Below are 24,892 nucleotides of genomic sequence, written 5' to 3' on the forward strand. Positions count from 1 at the left end.
GCCCAGCTCTATTCGGCCGCAGCTGGCTGGAAGAACTCAGAGTAAACTGGCAAGAAGTTTTACTGGTGAATGATAGTACCACTGGTTCCCTGCGGGAGGTTTTGGAGAAGCATTCCAACGTTTTTGATGGTGAACTTGGCAGCATGAAGGACATAACAGTTAAATTGACCATAAAACCAGGAAGTATGCCAAAGTGTCTGAAGGCAAGGCCAGTTCCCTATGCAATCAAACCGAAGGTAGAGGCTGAATTAGACCGGCTGGTTGAAAGTGGAGTACTGGAACAAGTTAGAACGAGTGACTGGGCCACACCAATTGTTCCAGTAATAAAAAAAGACGGGTCTCTCAGAATCTGTGGTGATTTCAAGGTCACTGTAAACCCTGTCTTAGCTGCTGAGCAGTATCCATTACCCTTGATCGATGACATTTTCTCAGGTCTGGCTGGAGGTCAAAAGTTTAGTAAGATAGACTTATGTCAGGCTTACCTCCAGATGCATGTTGTCCCAGAGTCTCAGGAACTGCTGACGATAGTTACACACAAGGGCCTATACAGGTATAAGAGGCTCCCTTTTGGAATTACATCTGCTCCAGCCCTGTTTCAAAGAGCCATGGAACAAATCCTGAGTGGCCTCCCTGGTGTCCAATGCTACTTGGATGATCTTCTCATCACGGGGGTCGATGACAAGACACACTTACAGAACCTGGAAGCTACATTGCAGAGACTGGAAGATTATGGCCTGAGAGTTCGGCGAAACAAATGTGAATTTTTCAGATCCTCAGTTGAATATTTGGGCCATGTTATTGACAGTACCGGACTGCACAAAGCGCCATCCAAAGTAAAGGCCATCACGGAAGCGCCCTCCCCGGAAGACGTGACCCAGCTGAGATCATTTTTGGGCCTTCTCACATATTATGCAAGATTTGTGCCTAACCTGGCCAATAAGCTCAAGCCATTACACGAGCTGCTGAATAACACCAAGACATGGGAATGGACAGACAGGTGTGAGGCAGCATTCAGGGAAGCCAAAATGGCTCTGTGCGACTCGGATGCCCTCATACATTTTGATCCCAAATTACCCATTCAGTTGGCCTGTGATGCGTCACCCTATGGTGTTGGCGCTGTGGTGTCACATATATTACCATCGGGGGAAGAGAGGCCAATCGCTTTTGCGTCACGCACCTTGAGCCAAGCAGAAGGAAGATACGCCCAAATTGAACGGGAAGCATTGGCGATAGTATTTGGCGTGAAGAAATTCCATCAATATCTCTTTGGCAGAAAATTCACTTTACTGACGGACCACCGACCACTCACCTCTATTTTTGGCCCCCACACTGGAATCCCTTCGTTAGCTGCCAGCCGCATGCAGCGATGGGCTTTACTTTTGTCCGCACATCAATATGACATTAAATACCGTAAGGCAGATCTGCACGGAAATGCGGATGGACTGTCTAGGCTGCCATTGTCAGTCACACACACAGAACCAAAGCCGGCTGAAATCTTTTATTTCAAAGATGTGATGTCAACTCCAGTAACATCAGCTCATGTGAAGAAACACACTCGGGCTGACTCGGTTCTGTCGGAAGTGGTGGACATAATCACCCGAGGAAGGAGGGGTATCATGACCAACAGTCTGAAACCATATCTGGTGAGGAGAAATGAGCTATCAGTCCAGGCAGGATGCCTACTGTGGGGGTACCGTGTCATTATTCCACCACCACTAAGAGGGAAAGTGCTCGATGAGCTCCACTCAGGGCACGGTGGAGTGGTACGAATGAAAGAGATTGCACGAAGTTACTTTTGGTGGCCGGGGCTGGATGCAGCTATAGAGGAGAAGGCAAAATCATGTCATGACTGTCAGAAACTGAGAAATCTCCCACAGCTGGCCCCATTACACCCCTGGTCCTGGCCAGAAGAGCCATGGCAAAGAGTTCACATAGACTTTGCAGGGCCACTAGAGGGCAGTATGTTTCTAGTGGTGGTAGATGCCCACAGTAAGTGGCCAGAGGTTGCGGTAATGAAGAACACCTCCACAGAGAAAACGATCGAAGAACTACGGAACATGTTCAGTCGCTTTGGCTTACCACAACAACTTGTTAGCGACAACGGGCCACAACTGGTGTCTGAAGAGTTCAAGGCATTTATGGAAGAGAATGGCATTCATCACATTAAATCTGCACCATATCACCCAGCTACAAATGGGCTGGCTGAAAGATTTGTCCAGACCATGAAGCAAGCTCTCAAGTCTACACATGGCACTCGGTCACTTAACCAGCGCCTCAGTGCTTTTCTGCTGTCATATCGGAACACTCCTCACGCTACCACAAAGGTGTCTCCAGCCTCAGCCTTAATCAAAAGACAGCTTCGTACACGCCTAGATCTTCTGAGACCTCTGAGGACTAAAGAGGTTGTTCACAGTCAGCAGAGAGCCCAGGTCGACAGAAGAGCTAAAGCACGGCTGCGGACCTTCACGGCTGGGGACCATGTTCTTGCTCGGAACTATGCCAGGGGAGATAAGTGGAAACCAGCGACTGTTTTGGCAAAAACAGGGCCTGTGTCATACACGGTAGAAACCAGTGACCACCTCGTATGGCGGCGTCATACCGACCAACTGCTCCACGCATCTGGTTCCAGTAATGACCCGACTGTTGCAACATCTTCAGTTCCTGACCTCGACATCTACCCAGATCAACACCTGGGTGAATTCCAGATTCCACCAGTAGATGGGGAGGTTCCCCCACCTACAGGCGAGCCTGAGCAGAGTACACCACCGCAACCAGAAGGCAAGACCAGTGCCATTCCTGTGGGTCGTACTTATCCCAAAAGAGACAGACGACCCCCTGATAAACTCTCCTATTAGTCTAGCGACTGACCCACGACGATGGGGCACAATAATCCCCAGGGTTCAGTCTGGGAATTGAGGCAGTCTACCCTCTTTCCCTAGCTAGGGAAAATATTTAATTAATAGGCCTACTGTTATTTGTTACCAGTTATACACCTTGAAATAGAGAGTGGCTTGTTTTCTAAATGTGGGACATTAAAGTAAAGGGGGAGGGATATGTTATGTATTGATGGGTTAAGTTTGTCCCACTGTTCTTTCCGTCCACTCCCTACGGCAGTCTGCCTGTTACTTTTCTGTATGCAGATTCCCGGGTTATTCAATACAGAAGCATGTACCCTACTTCAGGTCTCCTGTGTCCTTAATCTTATGTGAATATGTGTAGCTTTATTAAGGAGCCAAGATATAATACAACCCGATTAGTTTTTGAGACATTAGATCAGTTCGAGCAATACCTTCACACTTCACTGTTTACACGTCAACAGCAAATGAGCCTGACAGTCATTAAAACATTTCCATAAGCTTTACACATTGTTTCACTGCATTTTTGTGTTTTAACAAAAATAAATGACCACTACACTATTTATGCTAATTCCAGCGAAATGATTACATAATTGATTGTAATAGTATAACTGAACGTTAACCTTGGTGTTTTTTTTTTGGCAGTACGTATGGGACAGAATGCTGGGGGGATTCAAACACAAAAACAACAGGACCAGAGAAGGAGTCTGTCTTTGTCTTATTGCAACATTAAATGCGTAGGTCACACTTTCTCTGTAATGTTCTTCTTTTAGTACATGTATATGCAGGTTTACCTCTTAAGCCAAATGGGCTCATTTTTATTTAAAAAATGTATATTCTAGTTTAATTCAAGTCTTGGAGGGATTTATCAATTCTGCTTTTTAGTCTTAATATTAATCTGAAACTACAAATAATAATGTAGCCTTCTGTCAATTATCCACATGCTGTACATTGTATCCATGCAAAGATGCCTGCACCTGTCCCATGTGTTAGTGCACATTTTGCTAAAAGCACATACTACTGAATAGCAGGGTGTCCAGGGTCCCGTTCACACCTGATATCATTCGACTGTTCAGTGAGACGCATAGGCAGTCGTCCATGCCTTGGGCTGAGGTGCCCTTGAGCAAGGTACCTGACCCCTGACTGCTCCCCGGGCGCTCTGGTGTGGCTGCCCACTGCTCTGTGTGTGTGTGTGTGTGCGCGCGTGTGTTCACTGCTTCAGATGGGTTAAATGCAGAGGATGAATTTCACTGTGCTTGAAGTGTGCATGTGACGAATAAAGGTTTCTTCTAAAAAAAAAAAGTGAATTGGGTGTTTTGAGATGTGCCATGGGCGGCACGGTGGTGTAGTGGTTAGCGCTGTCGCCTCACAGCAAGAAGGTCCTGGGTTCGAGCCCCGGGGCCGGCGAGGGTCTTTCTGTGTGGAGTTTGCATGTTCTCCCCGTGTCCGCGTGGGTTTCCTCCGGGTGCTCCGGTTTCCCCCACAGTCCAAAGACATGCAGGCAGCGCTCGAAACTAACGGTGTCCCGACGTCCCGGGGACCATAAAAAAATGTCATCGGGACACAAAATTATCATATCTGGGACAATCCCGGGACAATGGAAAAAAATAGATCTAGAAAAAAAAGTTCTACATTAATATTATTTACAAAGCCGTAACACATACGTAGACATTCACCTAATTTGTCAATTTTAATTTTAAAACGTTAACAGCGAAAAATACATTAGTAGCTACACTTTCGATGCACCTGCATCCGTAGGCTACAGAGCAGCGCATTCTGTTCTAGAATCTTCGGCCGGAGTCCGCATTATATGGACTTGGAATGGAATTGCTACCGCACACGCTGCGCCGACTCTTGCCAGAACAAAAATGCTTAAGTGGTTGAAGCGGACCGACCGCGGGGAAGAAACTGAAAGCCCAGACATAACGTCTCCGGGACCTTCAGGATCCAAAGTGTCATCGCCTGGTCTGCAGGCAACGCTAGCAACTGAATGAACTTAATGAACACTGTTAGACACGTTATAAAATACAACAGGAATGATGTGGATGATATTGACGGAAGATACCGTTCAACAGAATAAGTGAGTTTTCTTGGTGTCTTTCTAGTTCAGAAAGTTTAATCAGTCAGCAGCACAACTAGGCTCGGACCTGCTGGCACTATGCTGATGTTGCTAACATTTGCACCCGGCAGCGAAAGTTCATAAAAATGGATAACGGAAAGTTCATAAAAATGGATAACGGAAAGTTCATAAAAATGGATAACGGAAAGTTCATAAAGTGGCCTTATAAGTGCCAACAGATATTCAAGGTATAAGTAGATGAAATGAACATAAAAGGGGTCTTATTTTCAACTAAAGTGTACTGCAGATGTAGTGAGTTGAAACATTTTCTGAATGAGCTAGTTGGCCCCTTTAAATAAACGGGTATCTATTCATACAGTGAGATCGCCAAAGTTTAATAAACTGAAAATGCAATAACTGTAATTTTGAAGTAGATGATGTATAGGACATGTGTCGCTTGTGTCTTGTGACTTATTGTAAAAATGATATAAAGGGTTCAAAATCGCATAGTTACAAATATAATAGTAACTTCATATGATTAACCACTGGTTATTTCAGAGAGGAAAAAAATGGGGACACTATTGCTTCCATTCGGGACAATACAACACAGAATTCGGGACCACTGGGGGACACAAAGAAAAAAAGTTAATTTCGAGCCCTGCATGCAGGTTAGGTTAACTGGTGACTCTAAATTGACCGTAGGTGTGAATGTGAGTGTGAATGGTTGTCTGTGTCTATGTGTCAGCCCTGTGATGACCTGGCGACTTGTCCAGGGTGTACCCCGCCTTTCGCCCGTAGTCAGCTGGGATAGGCTGCAGCTTGCCTGCGACCCTGTAGAAGGATAAAGCGGCTAGAGATAATGAGATGAGATGAGATGTGCCATTTCTCAGGAGCTCTGTCCTCCGTGATGCACTGAATGTATTCCTTTCTGATTGGCTTCTTTTTGTTTTAGGTATGGTGCCCAGGGTTTAACTCTAAACAAAATTGTACCACATATATGTAATCTGCTGGGAGACCCCACAAGTCAGGTTTGAACCCTTTATTGTTGGTATACTAGTTTTAAAAAATAAAAAGCTTTAATATAGTATTAAATGTTATATCGGTTCACTTAATGTACCTTGTATGATGCTAAAAGAAAATAAATTTCACAGATTTACTTTGTTACCAAATAGAGAAATTTGACTTCTTTCTTTGAGCTAGGGGATCCCCTTGTGGAGGTATTCAGAAAATGCTCACATAATTTGTTTTGAAGTGTAGTGTCATAATCCATTTGTTTTATGTAGGAACAAATACAATTAGATTAATGAAACTAAAATATTACTTCATGTAACTGAAATCTTGAAACCCTAATGTTCCCTCTGCCCTTGTGCTTATTTTTGCCTGATTTGTAGACGTGTATGTTTAGAGTTTTTTTGTAATTGATGAAAATGAATACTTATTTCTTAATTCTTAGAATTAATAATTAAGATTTCTAATGCCACCAAAAAAAATTTAAGTTCATTGTGAATTCACATAGCATATTCTATATTTTTAGAGTATAAACATAAGTTTGTGTGTATCCATATGTGCATTTGTGTGGGTTTAAATCCTATCCCATTTCTTACCAGGTGAGGGACAGTGCCATGAATTGCCTTGTGGAAATATACAGACATGTTGGAGAAAGGGTTAGAGTGGACCTCAGCAAGAAAGGATTACCACAATCACGGTGAGAGACTCTCTCTCTCATATCTATCTGTCTGTCTGTCTGTCTGTCTGTCTGTCTGTCTGTCTGTCTGGGTCTGTCTCAGAAACTGGGTACTGTGGGGGTCCCCCACTAAATATACTCAGTCAATAAACTATACAGTTTTGAATGGTGATGTTGGTTTTACTTTGAAATAAAATGATGAAAGAAATAATACAGATAAAACTAAATCTTTTGATGTGAATATTCAGAATTTGGGGAAAATTCTAGCCTGGCAAGCCAGACTAAATGTGAATATTTAGTTTGGCCTCGATCCGTAGACATTTCTGAAGGGGGTAGGAGGAACAACCCGCTGTCTTTCAAACTGTCTCTATGCGTATAGGCCAACGCTCTGACCAATCAGCGCAACAGTGACTGTGACGTAGTCAGAGCGACAGAAAGCAGTGGGGGAGGCCTTGAAATAAATAATTTTTCAAAATGCGTATTAATTAATAAACAGGTTCTAGATATTAAGAAGTTTGGAGATAATGACCACAATTTCGGAGTCTGTACCACATACTTAACATATACACTTATTTTTTTCAAGTGTTTTTCAAGGGTTTGCTTAAACTGTTTTTGAGAGTTTTTATTTAGTGGTGTTTGGTGAAATAATTTCCCTTAAATTTAAAATAACAGGAAAATAAGAAACAATCAAAAAGTAATGTTTCAAAGCTGTTTGTGCAGTACGAAGAATTAATAAACTAGCCCCATCCTTTTGGCTACGAGCGGAGCCAGCTGGTAGATCAGACTTTTGCCATAGCCGGTCGGCAAAACAGCGAAAACGTCCTTCTTGAAAAGGAATGAGCGGAGAGCCTCTTCCTGCTCATGTTTCAACGAAAACTCCAAGTCTAATTCTTCTAAAACTGATTCCAAAGCGGAGTCAAACGCGCGCTGTTCACTAGCCGTAGCCATCTTTCCTGTTGTGCTTTCTCCAGCGTCGCGCAGCTTTGTCGTCACTCCTGCAAAAGCCCGCCCAAAGAATCCAAACAAAAACCTTGCGTTGTGATTGGCGGGCACGATTTGATGCCCGGGGTGTTTTTGTTTATATGGTGCGAGGCTAGACCCACTTGCAGGCAAAAAATATTTTTGGCCGCTAGGCGGGTGGGTCTAGTTTGCTAGGCTAGGAAAATTCTGCAAATTTGTGGAAAAATGGCGGCTTGATCTGGGACATGATAAATGGTTGACTACATCGCATTCCCTTAAAAAGGTTGTAGGCCACTGAAAAGTCTACAGTTATCACTAATTGCATTTTAAGTTGTAACTTTATCCACCTAAGGATTGGTGCGCTCACAGAATAATCAAAACATCATGCAAAATATTTGATCACCGTTGTAACTTCATTTTCTGCATACCCAAAACCAATACGATCATGTGTTTTGATCTAAACGGAAAGCCTCAGGTTCAAGGTCACTACCTCACCAAAAGTAGTAACTTAAAATTACTACGCCATATAAAAATTTAGTTATAAATCTGTGATTTTGTTTTTTAAAACGAAAGCTGAAAGTTAGGTATAGAATATGTTTCTTACCGAATATGTTACGATGGTAGCTGGTCTTGTATGAATTTCTGAGCTATAAAATGAGTTGTGGTCTATTTTTTACCGTAGCGTGTTATTTGTGTGCGGGGAAGGACATACATTAACAATTTCCATGTGTAGAATGGAATTTTCCACTCCGGCAGTTAGAAGTTGATCGTGCTTCCATTTGCGGTCTCTGTTAGACAAGTGATCTGTTCGGATGTCATCACTGAAAAGGGGAGTTGACAGTTTTTTGTTTTAGTCTTGCAGTATAAGGCAATAGAATGTTTCTTTTTCATCTTACTTTCATATTTCATAGTGTTTGCGTATTTTTGGCCAATATATTGCAAACATGGTCAATTTAGATCAAACTTGTGATAGAATCTACGGCCAGTCATTTTGCCCCGCCCCCGCCTCGCACTCTGTCCGGTGCGGTAGTGATGTCCTGTTGCTCGCGCGCCGCAGCAGAGACCCGCGCGACCTTCAGCCGGTACAGTCGCTGTTCTTTTACCACCGCCATTATTCTCATCTTTCCGGTGTGTTCTTGATTTTTCCATTGTGTCCTATTTCGCCATATCAGATACCCAAAATGTATCATATATTATTCATATTTAAGTGAATAAATCAATTCAGTCATCATAACTTGGCATTTTTAACCCAAGCAATCAAAAAGAGGAAATTTATTCAATATTTTCACTCCTCTGTGAAGGAGGGGCTTTAATTCTTCATGATGTAGTTATTTTATATGTAAATCAATTTTACAAAAGCATTTGAATTGTAATCAAAAAAAAAATTCCACAGTGGAGGCCAGATAAAGCAAGATACTATATTCTTATTAAACATGACAAAAGAAACATTGAGTGTTGGGTAAATGCAAAAAAAAAAAGTAAAATTAAATGTATTTTTTGACCATAATGTCCCAAATGAGAGACCAGTTTCTGAGACATGTATGTGTGTGTGTGTGTGTGTATGTATATGTATGTATGTGTGTGTATATATATATATATATATATATATATATATATATATATATAAAAAAAAAATATGACAAAGCGAGTTGGCCTCGTGGTTAGCATGTCCACGTCTCGATCGGGTCATACCAAAGGCCATCATGAAAACTGTACCCACTGCCGCCTGGCAAGGCATGCTGCAATACAGATGTGAGTGTGGAGTCAAACTCTTGCAGTTACCAGGGGACCAGCCCCCCACTGTAACCCTAGCTATGTAATAGGCGAGAGGCCAAGGGCTACGGAAACGGAGATCGGCGCTGCCCTATGCGCCACATGGCGTGGGAAGGACTTTGATATATATATTTTTTTATTTGATATATATGCACGCATGCGCACACAGTGCATCTCAAGCAATTAGACTATGAAAAAGTTCAATATTTTCCATCAGTTATTTAAAGTGGAAAATTTAATATATTCTGGACTCGTTACACGTAAATTAAAATGTTTCAAGCATTTTTCTATTTTAATTTTGATAATTATGGCCTACAGTGCAAAAAAACCCTCAGAATATTAGAATATTTAATTTGGAGTTTGAGTAAAAACAGTATATACCGTGCATCTCTCGGTCTAATTCAGTACATGCGACCACAATCACAGGGAAGACTGTTGACTTAACAGTTGTCCAGAAGACGATCACTGACACCCTTCATAAGGAGGGGAAGCCACAGAAGGTCATTGCTGAAAAGGTGCACAAGCAACAGGGATGACCACAGCCTTGAGAGGATTGTCAAGAAAAGTCGATTCAGGAACTTAGGAGAGTATCACAGAGAGTGCACTGAGGCTGGTGTCAGTGCATCAAGAGCCACCACGCACTGACGTTTTCAGGAGAGGGGCTACAACGGTCACGTTCCTAATATCAAGCCGCTCCTGAACCAGAGACGATGTCAGAAGTGTCTTACCTGGGCTAAGGAGAGAAAGAACTGAACTGTTGGTGGTCCAAATTCCTCTTTTCAGATGAAAGTAAATTTTGCATTTCATTTGGAAATCAAGGTCCAAGAGTCTGGAGGAAGAGTGGAGAGGAACAGAATCCAAGGTGTTTGAAGTCCAGTGTGAAGTTTCCGCAGTCTGTGATGATTTGGGGTTCCATGTCCTCTATTGGTGTTGGTCCACTATGTTTCATCAAGTCCAAAGTCAATGCAGTCGTTTACCAGGAGATTTTAGAGCACTTCATGTTTCCATATGCTGACAAGCTTTATGGAGTTGCCGATTTCCTTTTCCAGCAGGACTTGGCACCTGCCCACAGTACCAAAACTACTGCCAAATGGTTTGCTGACGAGATTACTGTGCTTGATTGGCCAGCCAACTCACCTGACCTGAACCCCATAGAGAATGTAATATTTTGTATGCATAAAATATATTTACAAAATACAATTAAGTTGGTCAGTTAAAACTGTTGAAACTCTTGTCTTTGTACTTTTGTCAGTTAAATAAAGGTTAACGCGAATGAACAAATCGGATTTTTGTTTTTATTGCATTTTGGAAAATATCCCCAGATGTTGTAAATTCAGTCTGGTCTGCTGTTACAAAAGCTTGTTAACTAAAGTATTTCCTTTATCACTATATCTCTCTCTATATTTTACTGAGACTAGAATAGTTCTAATGCACAAATCCTTTGGGAATGTATGTGTGACTCAACCAGGCGAGCTACACATGTATGTATATCAGTAGTGTTCTAAAAGGATAGGGTTTATGCTGGAAGCTGAAATTAGTTTCTTTGTTCTTGTTGCTGTGGTCTGTCCTCTTTCACATGTTTATTCAACATCCCAGACAGCAGCCTACAGTCATATGGACACTGGTCTGAGAATGTGAGGTTATTACTCTGAAAAACAGGTTTTTGATGTGCGCATTAACTCTTCATAACATTTGTCAGTGTACGTTTTATTTGAGAATTCAACTTTTTAGGGTAAAAATACTTGAGGGTGTTTTTATATGAATTTTATGTTTATTTTCTGGCTTGCTTTACAAAACTAGTTAATCTCAACCTACTCCTTGTACTATTTATTTTTTTTTCTTTCTTTTTCAGGCTGAATGTAATTTTCGCCAGATTTGATGAAGTCCAAAGATCTGGAAACATGATCCTCTCTTCTGGGTCAGGTAAGGTTGGAATTTGTATTTGACAAGCAATGAGTTAGTTAATTACAGAATGTTATATCTTTGAAGTTTTGGCGGTTTATAGTTCAAAGTTGCATCTAAACTTTTCAATCTTGGCCATTATACAGGTTAATGAAAAGGAACCTCAACATTGGGAGATAACTGAAAAGTTGCTCTTGCTTTTTGGCTGAAGCCTATAGAGGCACCTGTCTGTATGTGTATGTTTTACCGAGTTCGAGCGCGTTTAAGAATGGAATTGGCGTGCCAGCCTCAGGTAGCGATTCCGCAGTTGCAGTGTGGTGCCACTGCATACTGACCATGTAAGTGCCATGTGACACAAACTCAGTTTGCAGTATAATCCTCCGTGGCTGGAAAGGAACAGGTTTTGCAACATCAGTTTGAATCCTGGAGTCAATGCGTTTCTGAGCAGGCTGTTTTTTTTTTTCTGTTTATATACTGTAGCTTCTATCTCCCAATCAGACAAAGGTTGAGCTCAGACCTGCACACGTCTCTAGTTGTGTTCCTCTTTATTCCCGAAGCTAGTTAGCCATTTTTTTCGATCTTATTTAAAGCTGATTCTCTGAACCTTTTCATTACAACAGACTGTTTGAAAATATAATTTGTGTCTGACAGGCACCGTGAAACCTATTCATTTTTTCCTTTTATAAATTTTGTTCTTTATTTGCCACACTCAATGTCCGAACCCCCAGGTCTCGTGTGTGTATATCTCTGTGTACAAGTTGATGGCTTTGCTCCAAGCTTGCAGGCTGTTCAGCATGAGCTTGCTTGCAGGAGGTCAGCGTGCACAGGGCTCTGAAGGACAGATTCAGGTCTCTTAGTGCTGAGTTAAGTGATCTCCACTTCACCGCATGAACAGTATAAAATTCATTTCTGTAGACAACAAAAAGTGAACTTGCTTGGTCCATTGTGGAATTTTCAACAAATGTTCTAACGTTTTTCTGTTTTGCTTTCTTATTAAATGTTATCGACACACTCTCTTTCCCAAGTCTTGGCAACATTTCAGTAATTCTACCACAGTTCTCCCACATCCCAAAGGTGTTCTGTTGGCTTTAGATCTAGTGATTGGGAAGGCCAGTAAAGAAAGAAAGCACAACTTTATTCATCACACACTTGTGAAATTCCTCTCTGCATTTAACCCATCTGAAGCAGCAAAAACACACGTGAGCAATGAGCGCGCGCACACACCCAGAGCAGTGGGCAGCCATGCTAACAGCACCCAGGGAGCAGTTGGGAGTTAGATGCCTCGCTCAAGGGCACCTCAGCCCAAGGCCGTCCCATATTAACCTCACCGCATGTCTTTTGAACTGTGGGGGGAAACTGACCTCACGGTCATGTTCATGAAACTAGTTTGAAAGAATTTTTGCTTCGTGACATGGTGCATTATCATACTGGAAGGAGCAACTAGAAGATTATTTGATTATGGCCATGAAGAGATGCACATGGTCAGCAACAGGACCCAAACAGGATTCAAACGACGGATGATTGGTATGAATAGGCCTAAAGTGTGTCAGAAAACATTCTCTACACCATTACACCACCTCCACCAGCCTGGACTTTTGACACGAGTCACAGTGGGTCTATGGATTTCTGCTGTTGGTGTGAAATTCTTACTCTGCCATTTGTGTGCCTCAGCACAGACTCAGGGTTGGTGAGCCTGTACCTGCTGCAGGCTTGGCTTTCTTTTCTTGGCGGACAGAAGTGGAATCTGACAGGTCATCTGCTGTTGTAGCCCATCAGCTTCAACTTTTGATGTGCATTTAGAGACGCTTTCCTGCTCACCATAACTGTACAGAGTGGTCATCTGAATTACTGTAGCCTTTCTGTCTGCTTGAACCAGTCTGCCCATTCTGCACTGACCTCTCTCATCAACAAAGCGCTTCCGTCCACAGAACAGCTGCTCCCTGGATGTTTATCCTTATTGCACCATTCTGAGTAAACTCAATGCCCCTGAAAATCCCAGGATATCAGCAGTTACACTCAAACCAGCCTGTCTGGCACCACCAATCATGAGTAGGTATACAGGTGTTCCTAATAAAGTGTTAGGGGAGTGTAGGTTGTAACTATTATTTAGGAAAGTAATTAGGAATATCCAACGATTCCTTCTACAGTTAGTTTTCATTTTGAATTCACTTTCACTCTTTGTATTTGATGCTGGCTCTGCTTTTCTCGGCCTGGGACATTTTTATGGAGGAATGAGTGGTATGTGTTCAGTGACATAGAAAGTAAGCTCATGAGCACAGAAGATAATGGCTGTTTAGATACATTTCTAGCGCACGCAAATGCAGCTTTAGCTTTTTGTTAGCATAGTGGGGGGTGGCTTTTGTCTTCTGTACAGTCACAAGACCAGAGCGAAAGGAAGGAAAGGGAGGGAGAGAGACAGGACACCAGAGAGAAACTCTGAGAGCCTGAGCCTCGTTTTCTTTACCGTCTGTCTGCTTGTTTTATGAGTGAAAAAGACTCTTGCATTATGACTACAGGGGAAGGTAAGGATTTGAACAGTGAAATTTCATGTGCACTGATATCAGGTATTTGCACTTATTGTAAGTGTGTGTAGTTGTGTTGTGGAGGATGGGGTGGTGGTTGTTGTTTTGGTGACCATGTTAAGACGTTTATTTTTCATGGCAGACTTTCTCTTTAGTGAGGGTAACTCTGAACTCTCATTCTCCTGCAGGCACAATGAAGGAAAATGAGGAATAATAGTTCACTCCAGGAAGTGCTGTGTAATAGATATTAGAGAACTCGGTGAACCTGAAATTTAAATCCAGACAACATTTTATAATTCAGCAAGGGGTTATTTGAATCCGAATCAGAAAACTTATTTGATCCCGAAGGACATGTCAGGAAATTTGTGCAAGAAAGTGTTTATCTCCTATTATCAGCTGTGTGTAAATATTAAGGCCATTCTGGATGACGTTAACATTTTATGATTATCCTTTACTGAAAATTTGAAAAGTTCTCTCTGTGTGTGTGTGTGTACACACAAGTGCTAATTTGCTAGCCTGGGAAATCCCATGCTGCTTTGCACAATCGTTCCGATCTGAAAAGACAGCATGGAAACTATGGTCTAAAGGCTCGCCTGAGTTAGGGAGCCAATCAGAGAGTGGGGAGGGGTGGAAAGACGGTGACGCGTACTACTCGACAAACGGAAGCTTGTAGTTTATTTGGGACTGTTTACGGATCACATTTAACATGGCGGCGAGCGATACGAACCAAACTTTCGATCAAGCTTTAGACACTGTTCTGAATAGTTTAGAGCGAAAGTTTGTTTTAAAAAAAGAACAGCGTTTGGCGTTTCAGTCTTTCTTCGCCTCTTCGTCTTCTTCATCGCTCTAACTACGTCACCGGGTACAACTGCCATGATTGGCCATGGGCTACGTATACGCCAAATGATAAACATTCGCAACGTCCAATAAACGGCCGTTGACAATCGTAAACCACACCTCCCCTACGAGAAATTCAATAGGCGGATTCCAGACCATATTTCACTTGTGATATGGTCTGGTGTTAACCAGACTACTAATTTGCTGCTGTATTACCAGATTGTTTAATGATTTGTGATGCTTGAAATGAAACAGAAGACCTTTACTACCTTTACTTCAACATTGCAGTGTTCTGAACCTTCAGTTTTTGCAATTTCCCCCTCCCCATTTGTCTGAATGGAAGACAAGATAACATAATGGTTTTACTACATATATTGAGTCACTATATTTGACAAATAATCAAAGTTGTTAATGTACCAACAATTCAGGTTTATTTTAGATCAAGCCTTACTTTTTAGCACACAACTCTTGTCTTATACTGCAAAATGGTTTGTAGTAAGTTTCACTTGAACCTGGCAATGTTCTTCTTCTGGACTTGGATTTGATTTAAAGCTGCGCAAGAAGGTGTGAAGTGTTTGAGCTGCATCAATGATGAGCAGCTAATTATTTTATGCAAACTTGTATTCTGCCCGTGATGGTGTCCGACACTGCAACCCTGTTGTCACGAGCTTTTACTATGAGCTTTCGCATCTAATGAGGTAAGTTTGTGTCCCCTGCCTTCAGTGACCATGAGTCTGCAAAAAAAAAATCAGAGCCATGTGCTCTTCTTCCCACCAGAGGCAAACAATAAGTAATCAAGTCTGCAGTTAAAGGTAGACTGCCTTTCAGATTTTTCAAGTGTAGGTCATAAAAAGAATTTTCCCTGACACCCAGTTATTTTTATTTAGTGGACCAAAAGCTACTGAATTTGAATCACAGACTTCCAATTTTATTGAAAAAAAAATTAATTTAGGGTCATATGGCCCGAAATTCTCCGCTATTTTTTCCTGCTTCACCATGATGCAATTCAAGATACTATGTCATGCATCACGTGGTGGACTTTCCCTGTTTGCGCAAGGCATTATGGGATATAAATTTGAAATGGGAGAGAAAAATGGAGGATGCGAGTGTCAAGTCAAGTTTATTTGTATAGCGCTTTTAACAATAAACATTGTCGCAAAGCAGCTTTACAGAATTTGAACGACTTTAAAATATGAGCTAATTTTATCCCCAATCTATCCCCAATGAGCAAGCCTGTGGCAACGGTGGCAAGGAAAAACTCCCTCAGATGACATGAGGAAGAAACCTCGAGAGGAACCAGACTCAAAAGGGAACTCCTCCCCATCTGGGCAACAACAGACAACATGACTATAACATTAACAGTCCTAACATAAAGTCAGCTTCGTTGATGCTATAAACCCCCCACCGACGGAAACCCGAGCGCAAAACCGTTCATGACAACCGTAGTCCCAAAGTCTGCAAGTCAACTGCAGTCCCCAGCCACAAAAGCACCACTGCAAGAGTCTGGAGCGTCCTGCAGGCGCGACCCCGAACTGTCCACATGGGGCCGCCCTCCACAGGAGCGATGCGATGAGACTCCAACCAGACACAGGGCACCAGGATGGATCAGGCAGGTCTGAGGAGCAGAAGAGGTCAGCATCTCGATCCCAGGACCGACATGTAACTCAGAGGGACAGATTGGGGGGGGTGGGGGGGAGAAGAGAGAGAAAGCACAGGTTGTTAGGTATGCCCAATGCCACCTGAATAAGTAGGTACAGTATACATATTGCACTGAGTACAAGCAGGGACTGCGGCAACTATGACAGCATAACTAAAAGGGGAGAGCCAGAAGGTAACACAGTCATGAGGAGCCCCGGGACATAAAGCAGCCAGCCACTACACCGTCAACAAACTTGAGTGAGCAAGCGAGTGTGGGACTGACAGCATCCATACGTCCCAGTTTACAAAACACTCTGTCTGAGGACCCTCCAGATCTACACCTTATACCTCATAAACACCATTAACAAAAGGCTTGACTAAACAGATGTTTTCAGCCTAGACTTAACGAGACTGTCTGATTCCCGAACACTACTTGGAAGGCTGTTCCATAACTGTGGGGCTTTGTAAGAAAAGGCTCTGCCCCCTGATGTAGCCTTCACTATACGAGGTACCAGCAGATAGCCTGCACCTTTTGATCTAAGTAGGCGTGGCGGGTCATGGAGGAGCAGAAGTTCACTCAGGTACTGTGGTGCGAGACCATTCAGTGCTTATAAAGTACTACTATTGACCTTTAAATCAATATAAAACTTGATTGGGAGCCAATGCAGTGTGGATAAGACAGGGGTGATGTGGTCATATTTTCTAGTTCTAGTAAGGACTCTTGCTGCTGCATTTTGAACTAACTGGAGCTTGTTTATGCACTTATTGGAACATCCAGACAGTAAGGCATTACAATAATCCAACCTGGAGGTAACGAAAGCATGAACTAGTTTTTCCGTGTAGTGACATTAAATTTCTTATCTTAGCAATATTTCTGAGATGAAAGAAAGCTATCCAGGTAATGTTATCAGTGTGAGTTTTGAATGAAAGACTAGGGTCAATAATCACCCCGAGGTGTTTTACTGCTGCACGTGAAGAAACAGAAAGGCCATCCAGAGTTACTGTGTAATCAGAAGACTGACTTCTAGCTGCATGTAGTACAAGTACTTCTTTCTTGTCAGAGTTAAGCAGAAGGAAGTTAATAAGCATCCAGTGTCTAATGTCCTTTACACATTCCTCAATTCTGTTAAGCTGGTGTCTCTCATCAGGTTTTGCAGAAACATACAACTGTGTGTCATCAGCATAACAGTGGAAACTAATACAATGTTTACGAATAATATCACCCAGAGACATGTATTATAAAGAAAAAAGCAGTGGACCCAAGACAGAACCTTGTGGAACACCAAACTTTTACCTCAGTATGTCTAGAAATATCACCATTTGTATCAGCATACTGATGGCGATCAGTTAAATAAGAGCTGAGCCAGGAGAGGGCCGTTCCCTTAACTCCCCCAACATTTTCTAGTCTATCCAGAAGAATGGAGTGATCAATGGTATCAAATTGTACCCCAGTCTGCCTGACACAAGGTCATATTATGGCGGCACGGTGGTGTAGTGGTTAGCACGGTCGCGTCACAGCAAGAAGGTTCCGGGTTCAAACCCAGCGGCCGGCGAGGGCCTTTCCATGTGGAGTTTGCATGTTCTCCCCGTGTCTGCGTGGGTTTCCACCACAATCCAAAGACATGCAGTTAGGTTGACGTGGGGCGGCCTTGGGCTGGGTACCGAACCCTTGACTGCTCCCCGGGTGCTCTGGTGTTCACTGCTTCAGATGGGTTAAATGAAGAGAATGAATTTCACTGTGCTTGAAGTGTGCATGTGACAAAGGTTTCTTCTTAAATGCTGCACTAAGGTCAAGCAACACAAGCAGCGTGAGACAGCCCTGATCAGACGCCAACAGTTGGTCGTTTACTACTTTAACCAGTGCTGTCTCAGTGCTATGATGAGGTCTAAATTCTGACTGATACATTTCATGGATGCTATTCCTGTGTAAATATGAGCATAACTGCTGTGCCACAGCTTTTTCAAGGATCTTGGAGATAAAGGGGAGGTTTGATATTGGCTGATAATTGGACAGCTGACAGGGATCAAGGTCAGGTTTTTTAATCAGGGGTTTGATAACTGCTACTTTAAAGGATTTGGGTACATAGCCAATCGTAAGAGAAGAATTTATTATTTTTAGAAGCGGTTCAATTACTTCAGGTATTATCTGTTTGAATAGACGTGTAGGTAAGGGATCTAGTACACAAGTTGAGGCTTTTGATGCTGAGATTAATGAAAGTAATTCAGTTTCTTTTAGGGGAGTAAAACAATCTCATTGCTGATCTGATACAGTTATATTGTTAACTACAGGGTCACTTACATTGTCTGGCCTTAAATTAGTAGTTTGAATTTTTTGTCGGATATTCTCAATTTTGTCATTAAAAAAATTCATGAAATTGTTGCTACTACAGGTGTGCATGTGTCTATAGTGGACTTATTCCTGGTTAATTCTGCTACAGTATTAAATAGGAATCTAGGATTATTTTTGTTATCTTCTATTAGGGAGGAGAGATATGTTGATCTCGCAGCACTAAGAGCTTTTCTGTACTTCAGGAAGCTCTCCTTCCACGCTAATTTGAACGCTACCAATTTTGTTTGACGCCATTTACGTTCTAATTTTCAAGTGGTCTGTTTTAAAGTGCGAGTGTCCTCATTATACCAGGGTGCTAATTTTTTTGTCTCTGACCATTTTCCTTTTAAGAGGAGCTACATTATCTAAGGTATGGCAGAATGTTGACTCTAAGCATTCAGTTGCCTGATCAAGTTCTGCGGGGGCTGACAGTGACCCAATCAAAGTTGATAAATCATTTATAAAGCTCTGTGCAGTAGTTGACATGAATGTACGTTTAATACAGTAGCGTGGTGAGGTGCGTATATTATTACTCGGATATATTTTGAATGAGATAATGATCTGAGAATTTCAGACTGTGGAACTGTGACTATATTTTCTATGTTTAACCCGAATGTGTTAGTATTACTCGTAGATTGAGGGTGTGGCCACAATTATGGGTCGGTCCTATGGCATTCTGATCAACACCTACTGAATCTAAAATGGACACGAACGCTGTTTTCAAAGGGTCTTCTGGCTTATCGAAGTGAAATAAAGTCTCCGACAACTAAAGCTTTGTCTAAGGAAATAACCAGGTCCGAGATAAAATCTGCAAATTCAGAAAGAAACTCAGAATATGGCCCCGGGGGCCTGTAAATAATAAGTAACGGAATTAACTGGGTAGACTTATTTTTCGAGGCTACATGCATTTATATGAGTATGAAGAAATTCAAATGTGTTAAATTTATAACCATGTTTGTGTGTTGCACCTAGATAATCATTATAAATAACCGCGACGCCTCCTCCTCTGCCAGTTAGACGAGGCTGGTGTATATAACTGTATCCAGGAGGACTCGCTTCATTTAATGCTATATATTCATTTGGCTTAATCCATGTTTCAGTTAAACAAAGTACATTAAACTCCTGATCAGTAATAAGTTCATTAACCATTAGCGCTTTAGATGTAAGAGATCTAATATTTAATAGCCCCACCTTTAGATCAAAGGTGCTGGCAGCAGCTGTACAGTCAGTATGATCTAATTTTATATTGTTTAGGTTACTGGAACAAACTCTCTGAGTATTTCTACTTTTTTGTTTAGCTCGGGGAACAGACACAGTCTCGATGTAGTGGACCCTACAAGAGTGTGCGAATGAAACCTGAAAGACTGAGTACAGTCATGGAAAGTGAGAAGAAAAGACGTTATGTTTCCAAGAAAAGGAAATGCAGGACCAAACTAATAAATATCGGCGGTCAGCGAGCACCTCGGTGTGATCAGCTGTTCGTTTAGTGTCAGAATGATGTAACTGTCAGTGCACAGCCAAGGTAAACTTTTAGATGGCAGTAATGCAGCACTGTGGATGTCAGCTGCTGTAAAACCCAAAAGAAGGTAAACCTGCGCATGCGCACACGGACTTCCTCTGTCTGCTTGACTGCACGAAGTAAGCAATTTTTCATCCACGTTATTTGTTCGGGAATCCCCTCAAATTAAATAACTTCCCAGCCACAGAATGGCTTGGGTGGTTTTTTTTTTTCCTTTTGAGATTACAGAAATAAACCTCTCACAATGACCAAATTTCAGAGGGAATTAAATTTCACCAATTTTATGAAATCAAAAGGTCATCTAGCTTTAAGTTAATGCCATAAAACAAAGGCTTAACTCGCCTTGCTTAGGTGTTGATCAACAATGATCAAAAATGGTGATCAAAGGATCAATAAAAGGCTGAAATGACCGATACCGCTAAACTTAACACGTAGTTAAAGCATACAGGTGGCGGTTTTTAATCCGTGGCACGACACATCAGTGATTTGTTAGACATGAATGAACTGGATGGTGAAGATTTAGAAAACATAGTCAGTGGGTGGACAGTGACAGTGATTACACCAGTAACCTCCGTCATTTCCATAATGGGTGAAGAAATCATTGGCTCCGTTCATGATCCTTTAACTCAGTCAACGAACTGTCATAGTGACTCAGAAGGAGAAATTTGGACTCGAACCAGATTTGTTAGTCATTCGGGGCAGGACAAATTAGGAGCTTAAACAAATCACATGTAAGATGTTGAATTTTTGGGTAACAATTTGAGCTGCTACGGTTTTCCCTATTTTGGTTAGTCACCGTTAATTGGTGCATACGTTCTGGTGATATCTGCACACAGTCATGTCCCTCTACTAGTTAACACATTTAAGTGTGCGTGCAGGTTTTCTCCTCAGACAACTCTAGTTTTGTTTTTGTCTGCCGTCCTTTTAATTTTTTGGATTAACACACCAGGTTGGTGGGTGGTGTGGGAAAGAGTTCCGCAATATGCGTGTCAAACATGTTTTCTATTCACACACATTTACAATGCTTAAATATTGTCCACTTTCTCAACTTGTTTTACCCATATTTACCAAGCGCACTGCTCACATCACTCCTGTTTTACAGCAACTGCCCTGGCTGCCAGTTATCTCTCGGATCAAATACAAAATCCTGCTTTTAACCTATAAAGCTCTTCATGGTTTCGCTCCTTCCTATCTCTGTGAGCTAATTCATTTGTACTGTCCCTCCCGCTCCCTCAGATCTTCTGACTGTTCCACGTTTTAAACTGACATCTATGGGTGGCAGATCATTCAGTGTTGCTGCTCCTAAACTTTGGAACTCGTTACCACAATCACTTCGTGACTGTTCCACTCTCTCTTCCTTCAAAGCCAACTTGAAAACTTTTCTCTTTACCTCACACTATTCTTCCTAGTTTTTTTTTTTGGGTGGTAATTCTTTTGTAAAGCGTCCTTGGGTTTGTGAAAGGCGCTATATAAATTGAACTTTATTATTATTATTATTATTATTATTATTATTATTATTATTATTACCATAGCTGTCAATCATTCTGGAGCTGACACTAGCGCATAATCAATCATATTCTGCATACATCATTTAAAAAGTAGAGAATACCAGCACTTTTTGGTGAATGCGTTCTGTGAGCTAGTTAGACTTGTATATTCAAAGCATCATAAGCACAAGGAATATAGAATAAACACAGGGAAAAAAATTTCCTCTTTCCTTTTATTGCATCTTTCTAGAACGTTAAACAGAATGAAAGCAGATGTTTTCAGATCTGGAAGCCAACAAGTTTGTTTGGGGGTCTGTAAAAATGTTTTTACAAAGTTTCTAAATAGAAAAAAAAGGTTTTGCTGGCAGTTCATGTGCATTTCTGTGTGTGCCTGTTGTGGGTGCGTCTGAAGATTTTTGTGAACCTTGTGCGTCGAGGCGTGGTTTTACAGGTTTTTTTGTAACTTCAGTATTGCTTTATTAGTTCATTGGGGTAGAATTACATGCTTTTTGTCACGCTTAGTTCTGATTGGCATTTAAAGGGGAGAGACCATCATTGTCAAAAGCAGGATGCTGCACGATAAGCCCATCTCCTTCCTGTTTCACTAATGGCTCTTCCTTTTTACTTTGCTTCTGGCGTACAGATATGTGCTTGCCTGGGTGCTTTGAGTTTTGTTATGATGCCTGTAATTTACTGTGGCGCTTGTTATTGTATAAATGTGACCAGGCTGCTTTGATATGCAGAATGTTGCTAGATTAGAAGTGCTTTAATTTTTGGTACATGTTAATCATCACGGTGCACTTTTAAAATCTGTCCAACAGAGGGAGTTATCTTTTTACAAAAAGTTTTCATGGCATATGTGCAAGTTTTCAAATTTGTTTTCTATATGGAGAGGGGGAACAATAGATAGATTAGCCACTTTGCTTGCACACATAATGGGCATTTTTGGCCTTTATATTTATGTTCTACTGATGTAGCAAAGTAACCTGTTGTGTGGCTTATGATATGGATTTAAGACCTACATCAAATTTCTGTGACGCATCCGTCTTTCATATCCTGTAGATCCTCACAGGTATTTATGAGGTCTTTATTTGTAGTAAACGTTGTCAGCAAGAAAAATGTCATTGCACCGAGATGGTACAAATCACTGCACAGCCCCTGGGAGATAAACTGACTGCACTACGCCCTTTACCCATTTCAATTTGTGCTCGTCCTTACTCTAGTCCTGGGGAACGGCGTTCAGTGCAGCTTCAGTGTAGATTAATCAGCTTTACATTTTGAGTTGCCAGTTGATGAAGTGCTGTTTAGAGTGATTCAGTCAGAATTTTTTTTATGGTTGATGGTGTTTGCTCTTTTTAAGACATCCCATCAAAATTACTCTTGATGTGGAAAATTAAATTCCGTCGTTAATTTTCATGTGCATAAATCAACTGTGCTTCATTCTATATTGCTGTGCCAATTTGAAGTTATTTTTTCTGCATTTTGCTTCATAAGTACTTTGGAATTTGATTCCAAATGTCTGAATTTGATAAAATAAGGAAAGTGCACCACTTATAAAAAATACTTTAAGAATTTAATGTTAAGCTGTTTCCATACAGTGTTTGAAGAGCTCCATGTTTCGCAAAAGGTCTTGCAATCTGGCCACATGTGTAGCAGTTAATCATCAACGTCTGTTCAAAGTATATTGACAATAGTTTGTGTCCAAATGAGTAAATATTGTAATCTTGTTCTAATACTGTTGATAACCTAATAGATTGGAGAACATTGGTCAGTGTCCAGTAGCTTTTGGGTAATGACCGGGGAGGAGTGATCATTCCTTCATGACTACTAAAGCACCAAAGTGAAGATTTGTGGTTGAAGCTGAAGCAGAATTATAGGAAATGCTGGACTAAATACCTCGTATTTTTGCATGTGCTAAATTTTTATTTTTTTTTGTACCCTTACCTAAATGACAATTTATGGAATAGGAAATGCATTTCTAACCACCAGACTGTTGAACTGTTGTACATTCTTGGTTAGATTTATTCTTTAATCAGTGTTTTATGTATGCCTGTTTTGACACAAAATGAGCAGGACTAAAAAGAGCTTGATTAACTGAGATATAGAGTGTCTGGCAAAAGTATTCATCCCCCTTTGTGTTTGTCCTCAGGGTTCCCGCGGGTCCTTAAAAAGCCTTAAAAGCAACTTTCGGTTTTCAAGGCCTTAAAACGTCTTAAATTGTTTGGAATGACTGGAATTTTCGAAAGGGAGGTATGAAATTTAATATTGGACCGAACGAGTGAAATGTCTCCATCCGGTTTGGGGTATTTTTTTTTTTAAAGTGACCAGCGTAGCTTTTGGGGGCAGCATTGGTTCTGTGCATTCCGTAGAACAAGAACTAACGTTAGGAGGCTACTGGAGGAAGTGTGGTGCGGTGCAGTGGTTGTGAAGAGTGAGAGATGCGCAGGTAGCTGATGCGGGCGCTAGAAAGCGTTGATAATTATGGGAAGATGTCTGTTTAACGACAAGTGGTTGGGGGATGACAAATACCCCCAAAATAAGGAGAAGAATTGTTTGCGATAAAAAGCGCTGGATCGCACAAATGTGTTTAAAGACGGTACTGCAGCGCTGGGGACACGGCGGACTGGGAAACTGGCTTTTCACGGACACGAGGCACGTGCGCGTTAGAGGTCAAGCGCTCCGGAGAGAAACGCAGGGGGGTTCGCGCATGTGCACGAGTCAGGTGGAAAATGGGACTTGTAGGAAATACTAATAATAATGATTAGCATCATTTTTTACATAATTAACATTGTTTATTGTACCAAGTTTAATATAAATATATAAACAACCTTTATTTCAAAACTCAATTAAAAAGAACTCCAGAAAATACAATAATTCTGAATATAGTACAATATAAATAATTTGTACAAAGTTTTTTTTAGTTTTATTACTTATCATCTACAACAGTGTTTTTAATATAATAACAATAATAACCACTAATTATTAGTAGTAATAGTTATTATTGATTATTAATCATTACTACTTATGAATTAGTGATTAAGTACTAGGGATTATTAAATGTTATAAAATTAAGTTGTTAAAAATTATTGCAAATTATTAAAAAGTAGTAATTGGTAGAATGCAAACAAACTCATGGATTATAGATAATTTTTTTAAAATAGTGAACATTGATATAAAATAACCGTACTACTACTAATAATACTACGAGTAATACTTGTTAGTTATTATCAGTTCAATTGTTATATCAATGTTCACTATTAAAAACAAATTATCTATAATCCATGAATAATTGTATCACTACTACTAATAATAATTACTACTTTTTTA

The 24,892-nt window shown here is 41.1% G+C and overlaps 1 protein-coding gene across 13 annotated transcripts in view; it reads left to right on the forward strand.

The window, feature by feature from the left end:
• clasp1a (cytoplasmic linker associated protein 1a) overlaps positions 1-24,892 on the forward strand; it is a 131,429-nt gene that overhangs the window by 54,789 nt on the left and 51,748 nt on the right. For 12 of the 13 annotated variants that reach the window (XM_060929746.1, XM_060929734.1, XM_060929738.1 and 9 more), the window contains exons 5-8: positions 3,501-3,592; positions 5,867-5,942; positions 6,522-6,619; positions 11,184-11,254. In XM_060929746.1, the coding sequence (XP_060785729.1) occupies positions 3,501-3,592; positions 5,867-5,942; positions 6,522-6,619; positions 11,184-11,254 (337 nt within the window). Of the gene's footprint in view, positions 1-3,500; positions 3,593-5,866; positions 5,943-6,521; positions 6,620-11,183; positions 11,255-13,656; positions 13,756-24,892 lie in introns of those variants that run through there. The other variant, XM_060929745.1, reaches the window with a different exon arrangement.

The sequence above is a fragment of the Neoarius graeffei genome, chromosome 9 (genome assembly GCF_027579695.1).
Source record: "Neoarius graeffei isolate fNeoGra1 chromosome 9, fNeoGra1.pri, whole genome shotgun sequence".
Lineage (NCBI taxonomy): Eukaryota > Metazoa > Chordata > Actinopteri > Siluriformes > Ariidae > Neoarius > Neoarius graeffei.